Source organism: Penaeus vannamei, chromosome 32, assembly GCF_042767895.1.
Source record: "Penaeus vannamei isolate JL-2024 chromosome 32, ASM4276789v1, whole genome shotgun sequence".
NCBI lineage: Eukaryota > Metazoa > Arthropoda > Malacostraca > Decapoda > Penaeidae > Penaeus > Penaeus vannamei.
Window position 1 is genome coordinate 21,870,700 of NC_091580.1, and position 7,500 is coordinate 21,878,199.

The 7,500-nt window shown below is 47.9% G+C and overlaps 1 protein-coding gene across 4 annotated transcripts in view; it reads right to left on the minus strand.

The window, feature by feature from the left end:
* The window catches only part of Ptpmeg (protein tyrosine phosphatase Meg), a 196,674-nt gene that overhangs the window by 171,026 nt on the left and 18,148 nt on the right, over positions 1 to 7,500 (minus strand). For all 4 annotated transcript variants that reach the window (XM_070144797.1, XM_070144795.1, XM_070144796.1 and 1 more), the window contains exon 3: positions 7,086 to 7,202. In XM_070144797.1, coding sequence (XP_070000898.1) covers positions 7,086 to 7,202 — 117 coding nt within the window. The remainder of the gene's footprint in view (positions 1 to 7,085; positions 7,203 to 7,500) is intronic.

Genomic DNA, 7,500 nt, shown 5'->3' on the forward strand with positions numbered 1-7,500 from the left:
TGTATATACATATACATCAAACAAGCTATCAAACAATCAACATCCAAATCATTTGCGTATGCCATTCAGGGTCCATTAAATCCCCAACACTTCCCCCTCCTCCTAAACTAGATACCCCAAGAAGAGCCGGCAGCCGGTCGGTCAAGGCTATGGCATCATCCCTGAAATACGCGGTCATCATGGGAGAATTCGCGAGGGGGGAATTTCCCGCCATGCCGCGGAAGGTAACAGTCATACATTCCCAGAACCTAAATTCCCCGCTAGTAATTGTCTAAGGAGATTAACCGAGGCAATTAGAAACCTTGTCTGGCTCGGATGCGCCTCCTCTCTCGCTCGCAACCGACAGCGCGAGACTCGGCCGCTCATTGGCTGCCGGGCGGAGTTTGAATTCGGCCAATGAGAGCGAAGCGGAGGGCGAGCACGTGGGAGCGGCCGCCGGGGCAAGACATCGCCCGGAATGGGAGGGAAATCATTATAGGAAACGCGATGGAAGGGTTGACATACACTCCTGGCATACGATGGCATACAATCCTGGTGGAAAGTAAATAGAGTACGTCGAAGGAACAAGGAAGAAATAAAATGACCGACAGCCTAAACAACTGGTGCAATAACACTCCCTTGGCGCCAAAAACCTCCCCTGCCACACGAAATTTGCCAGTTGACACACCTTCCATCCCAAAATAAAGTCAACAAACCTTTATAAAAACGACAAAAGGAGACCAAGACACACCCTCTTGACATCGAGGAAACGGAACTGCTCACGAAACCGATGCGACCAAAGAGAAAAAAGAAAAGAAAAGAAAAAAAAAAACTAAGGGGCTCGAGCAGGGAGACGGGGAGTTCTCTAAGCCCGGCATTTCAATCCTGCAGAAAATTCGCACACGTGAGAAGGCCATAATCGACGGAAGGTATGTGACGGTAACGGAGGAGAGCGCCGCAACACGCGCTGCCAAAGCCGACTTTCCTTTTCCCTTCTGGCAGTGGCGCTGTTTCTTCATCCTCTTCCTCCTTCTTCTCCTTTTTCTTTTCCTTTTCCTTCTTTTTCTCCTTCTCTTTATTCATCTCCATCTTCTTCTTCTTTCCCTCCTCCATCTAATTCTTCTTCTTCTTCTTCTTCTTCTTCTTCTTCTTCTTCTTCTTCTTCTCCGCCTCGTCTTCCTTCTCTTCCTCCTCCTCCCTCCCTCCTCCCTCCCTCCCTCCTCTCCCTCCCTCCCTCCCTCCCTCCCTCCCTCCCTCCCTCCCTCCCTCCCTCTCCCCTCCCTCCCCTCCCTCCCTCCCTCCCTCCCTCCTCCACTATTCACCCTAACCTAAAACCTTGCAGCCTCGTTAACCTTGCAAACTTACAAGGCCTTCACTCCCTCCGGAAACCCGTTAAACACCCTAAAAAGAGAAATAACGATTAAGGGCAAAGAAGAAGAAAACAATTACCTCATGATGCTATTTCCGATCCGAACCTCATTCTTTCCCCTCTTATTCTTCACCCTCCACACACACCCATTTCCCCTCTTTTTCATCCCCTATTTCCCTATCCTTTTTTTCTTTTCTTTTTTTACATTTTTCTTTTCCCTATTTGTTTTCTTTTTTTTCTTTCCTTTCTTTTCTTTTTTCTCTTAATTTTTTCTCTACTTTTCTATTTTCTTCTCATTTTTTCTTTTTTTCTCTCCCCATTATTCTCTACTTTTTTCTTTCCCCAATTTTTCTCTTCTTTTTTTCTTGTCCTTTCTTTTTTTCCTCCGGAAGTCTCGGCATTTCTCAATTTTTCTCTTCTTTTTTCTTTTCTTTCTTTCCTTCTTTTTTTTTCTCCGGAAGTCTCGGCATTTCCCCCCCCCCCCTCCGACCGGCCTGTAATTCGGACAACGATGTCAGATCAAGGGGACGATCAGTGACTCGGATGATTGGATTTCGTTCTATATATAACGCTGTCTTCTGTCACGTCCTCCTTCCTGATCGGATAGAGCGAAGTACCTAAATTGAATAGTAGAAGGTAAGTGTGTGCGTGTGTGTGTGTGTGTGTGTGTGTGAGAGAGAGAGAGAGAGAGAGAGAGAGAGAGAGAGAGAAAGAGAGAAAGAGAGACAGAGAGACAGAGAGACAGAGAGAGAGAGAGAGAGAGAGAGAGTGAGTGAGTGAGTATGTGTATGCGTATGCGTATGCGTATGCGTATGCGTGTGCGTATACGTGTACGTGTTCAGGTCCGTCCGTGAGCATGTCTATGTAATACTGCCCATGCACATACCCAAGCGAAAACTATCCTACAATCTCGCTAATAAGAGCAGTCCCTCGCAACCTGTGGAGCCACGACTTCACCTAATAACTAACAAAACTCATTTCCTACACGCAACAAGAGCAAGGAATAACAGCAACAAAAAAAAAAGGAAGAATATCTAGCTGTAGTAAAACGAGAGAGAAGCTGGCTGGTAACTACGCCAGTGTTGCCAGCGCTAAGTTGGCACTCGTTCATCAGCACCCTCCTCCCCTCCCCTGCCTTCCCCTTCCCCATTCTCTCTCCTCTTCCCCTTCCTTCTCTCTTCCTTCCCCCATCTGTTTTCCTTGCCCCATTCTCTCTCTTCCTTCCTATTTTCTCCTTCCCTCTTCCTCTCCCTTCCAATTTCCCCCCTTCCCTGTTCTTCTCTCCTCCCTCCCTTCCCCCTGCCTTCCCCTTCCCCATTCTCTCTCTTCTTCTCCCCCTTCCTTCTCTCTTCCTTTCCCCATCTGTCTTCCTCACTCCCATTTTCTCTCTTCCTTCCTATTTTTTCCTTCTTCCTCTTCCCTCTCCCTTCCAATTTTCCCCCTTCCCTATTCTCTCTCCTCCTCCCTTCCCCCTGCCTTTCCCCTTCCCCATACTCCTTCCTCCCCCTCCTTCTCTCCTCCTTCCCCTTCTTCCCCTCTATTCCCTCCCCCTCTTTTACTTTCCCTCCCTCCAATTTTCCCTCTTCCCCCATTCTCTCTCCTCCTTCCCCTTCCTTTCATCTCCCCTTCCCCATTCTCTTCCTCTCTCCCCCTCCTTCTCTCCTCTTTCCCTCCCCTACCTTCTTCCTTCCCCATTCCCTCCCTCCTCCCTCCCAAAATCCGCACTTCCCTCATTCTCCTCTCATCTCCTTCCCTTCCTTTCCTCTCTACTCCTTTCTTTCCACTTCCCTTCTTCATCATCCCTCTTCTTCCTACTCTCCCTCGCCCCTCCGTCTTCCTCCTCTTCGTCCCTCTCCTCCTCGTCCTTCCCTCAATCCCTCCCTCCCCTCATATCAACTCCTCCCTCCCCTAATTTCTCCTCCTCCTCCTCCCCCAACCCCCTCCTCCCTCCTTCCCTCAACCCCCTCCCCTCCTCCCCCAACCCCCTCCTCCCCTCCTCCTCCTCCTTCCCCAACCCCCTCTCTCCCCTCCCCCAATGGGTCGGCGAACGCTCACTTTCCGGTGAAATGGGGAGGAAGAATGCCTTAAACGAAGGGTAAGGAAAGAGGCAAAAGAATATGCGGAATTCAGCCAGGGATATGAGGAGGAGAAAAGAAAGAGAGAAAAAAAAGAAGAAATACGTCGCGAAAGAAAAGAATAACCGTGAAAGAAAGGCATAATGGTGGAAAGAAGATAATAATAACGGCTATAATAGATAACCCGTAGAGTTTCCTAGAGAAATATAGGAGAAGGAGAGAGGGAAGAGAGGAGGAGAGGGGAGAGAAAAGAAGGAGAAGGAGTGGGGAAGAAGAAGAGAGAGGAGAGGGGAGAGAAGAGAAGGAGAGGAGGAGAGAAGAGGAGAGGAGAGGAGAAGGAAGGAGAAGAAGGAGAGGGGAGAGAAGAGAAGGAGAAGGAGAGGGAGGATAGAGGAGAAGGAGAGGGGGATAGAGAGAAGGAGAGGGGGAGAGGAGACGAAGAAGGGGTGAGAGAGGAAAATGAGAAGGCAAGGGAAGAGTAGGAGAAGGGGAGAGGGAGCGACAGAAGTGGTGGATGGAGGTGGAGGAAGATGGTGTGGAAGAAGGTGGAGAGGAAGAGAAAGGAAAGAAGTAAGGAGGGTTTCTTGAACAGAAGCGAAAGAGAAGGAAAGGGAGAGAGAGGGGGGTTCCCCAGGGAACAAAAAAAACGAAAACGGGAAGGAAGAATGAGGGGAAGGAGAGAGGGGGTTCTCTAAGAAAAAGGAAACAAGATGTGGAAGAGGGAAGGTGAGAGAGAGAGGGAGTTTTCCTTGAGGAAAGAAAAGAAAAGGAATGGAGTGAGAGAGGACGAGGGAGAGGGAGTAGAAGCGGAAGCAGGAGTGAGAGAGGGATGGTGAGTGGGAATGGGAGAGTGAGAAGGAGGGGGAGAGAGAGAGAGAAAGAGAGAGTAGGAGAAGTAGGCATAGGAGTAGAAATGGGAGTAGGAAACAAAGAGGACGACTCAGACGTAGACGGAGAGGGAGAGGAAGACGAAGAGGTCGACGGAGCTGGCAAGGAAGAGGAAGACGAAGAGGGAGAGGGAGACGGAGGGAGTAGGGCGGGCAGTACCTAGAGCAGGTGTCGCTTATGGCTGCCGCGGGAGTAGTAACATAACCACTCCATCCGCTGCACAGAGTAAATATAACGGAATTGCTCTCCTAAAAATATAAAAATGTTGTTCAAGGCGTCATCCATTTTCCGCCAATAAGGCCTGAGCTCGACCCTTACCTGAGGGAAGCTTCACGAATCTTTTTTTTTCAAATCCAGATTAAAATACATTTTTTTCCCAGTGAGAATAAATTATAACCTTGCGAGAAATAAGAAATGAGCTGTCAAAAGCGAACTAAAGAACCCTCAATCACGTTTTATAAATAATATCATGTATAAAATTTCCTTCAATTCGATGCACTACAATAAAAAAAAACGATAATAATAATAACAATTCATCATAATATTTGTTCTATTAATGATAATAACATTAACAACAATCAAAATATTACCTTAGCATCATATTACCTGACCAGGGAAAAAATAGACTTCCCTAGAGATTACGGAGCTCGAGTTAGTAAACCAAACTATAAAAAAAAAATAATGACAAGGGTTCTCAGGATGTGTGAAATGCAAATCGTTGATCTAAAAAAGGGAGGGAAGGAGGGAGTGGGAAGAAGGAGGAGAGGGATGAACAGGAAGGGAATGGGAGGGGGAAAAAGGAGGAGCAGGAGAAGGAAGAGGAGGAAGAGGGGAGAAGAACGACGATGACGATGACGACGACGACGACGACGACGACGACGACGACGACGACGACGACGACGACGACGACGAGGAAGAGGAGAAGAAGAAGAAGGAGAAGGAGGAGGAAGAAAAAGAGTAGGAATAGGGACAAAAGCCAAAAAAAGAAGAAGAAAATAAAGATCAAATAAAAGCAGAACCAAAAAAGAGAAGGAACACGAAACGAAAGACGAGAGGGAAGAGAAGCATGAAACGAAGGAGGAAGAAAACAATTTGAAAGAAAAAGAAAACTAGAAGAAACTGAAACAAAAATGGAAAAAAAATAAAGAAAAAAAGCCAGACCAGTAACGAGGGGGTGGGCGAGGGAGCGGAGGCGGGGGCGGGCGGCGAAAGAGAGAGGTCGGGCGGGCGGGCGGGCGGGCGAGCGACCGAGCGAGAAACGTGAAAGGAGGGAAAATCAATGAGCAGCGCGGCCGTTTCGGGGCTAATCGCCTGGGGGAGGCCCATGGGGGAAGCCGACGGAGCCCCTGGGATGAAGCCGCCCCCGAGGGAGAGTCTTCGAGGGCCACCGGGAGCTTTCTCGCCCGCTCAGCCGCCCGCCCGCAGTGCCGCAGCTGGTGCCGTTCCTTCACGTCGGGTGCCTCGCTTGGCTCCTTGGAGGGAGGGGAGGCGAGAGGAAGGGAGGGGAGGGGAGGGGAGGGGAGGGGAGGGGAGGAGGGGAAGGAGGAGGGAAGGGAGGGGGAGGAGAGGGGAGGGGAAGGGATGAGGAAGAGGGAGGGGAGGGGAGGGGAAGGGAGGGGAGGGGAGAAAAGGGAAGAGAAGGGACGGATAGAAAGGAGTGTAATTGGGTAGAAGAGAAGGGGGAGGGGGAATGGGGGAGGAGAGGAAGAGAAAAAGGAAGGAAGAGGAAGGGGGAGGAGAGGAGAAGAAAGGGAAGAGGGAGTGGAGGGGAGGAAAAGAAGGGAAGGGGAAGAAACGAAGGGAAAGGGAAGGTAGTGGGGAAGGGAAATGGGAACTGAGGAAAGGAAGGGGAGGGGAGGCGTGGGGTGGAAAGGAAGAGGATGCAAGAAGGAGAGAGGGGAGAGGAGGGAGAGAGGGAGGGAGCGCAAGACGTGAAGACGCTATCAATATGCAAATGCAAGCCCGTGCAAGGCGAAGAGAGTGTCACCTGATCAGGCCATAAAACTGCCACTCAGCCCCAGCATCTGGAGAAGCCCCTACGCCGAGCCAATAGCGTCTACACTGCTCCATATGTATTATTCAGTATAAAAAAAAACTTCACGGGTTTAAAATGACAGACAACTTTCCATAATAAAAAAAAACTACCGAGAAAAAGTTAACAAAAGGTTTAAAATTTCCCCGGGGTATATATACTGTAGCGCCTGTAGTGCTCGCATCACACCCGAGGCACCAACATGTTCCGTACACGTAGAAAAGGTGCATTGTACAGTGCGACGTTCATCTCTATGAACGCAGAGTAAACATTAATGGCAATGCATTCTCTGAATTATCTGCGTTAATTTTTGTTAATGAACAGACACAAAACGCAAACACAAAACGCAAACACAAAACGCAAACACTATTATTAAGTTATATATATATATATATATATATATATATATATATATATATATATATATATATATATATATATATATATATATATATATATATATATATATATATATATATATACATGCATCGACACCCAAGTGCAGCGTATTAGAATTATTGAATTAATATTCCTAAAATCCTATTCACACAAAACCAAACACAAACTGTCTTAAAACAACCCGTTTGACCCTCCGACCCCTTTCCGCCCATAAACGCCAAACAGAAATCGCCTTTGGATATCGGAAAGTGCACAATAAACACTCGCACGCTCTACTGCACACGCGCGCCCCCAAAGGAGTGAGGGAGAAAAATCTACGGGCGAAAACCCCGGATTCACTCACCCTCGGATTCTCATTGTTGACGGCGGACTCGAAGTACTGGAGTCCGAAGAAGTCCCGCTCGATCAGTTCGAGGTGGTTGAACACGAGATCCAGCAGCGCCTGCCCTTTGGCGCGTTTCTGAAAGGAAGGGAATAAGGGAATTCATTAAAAAAAAGAAGCGTAAAGTAAACTGGATTTGACATTTCTTGTTTTCTGCCTCTGTTTCCGGGTCTCTTCCTGTACGTTCTTTCTTTTTTTTATCATTCTAGCTGTATGATTTATTTCTAGATTCATGTCTTTATGCTTTTATGTCTTCATCAATAAATTTTCCTCTCTATCAATTTCTTCCTCCCTCTTTCTCTCTTTTCCTCTCTATCAATTTCTTCCTCCCTCTTTCTCTCTTTTTTTTTCTTCTTTCCATCCCTTCCCCTTCCCC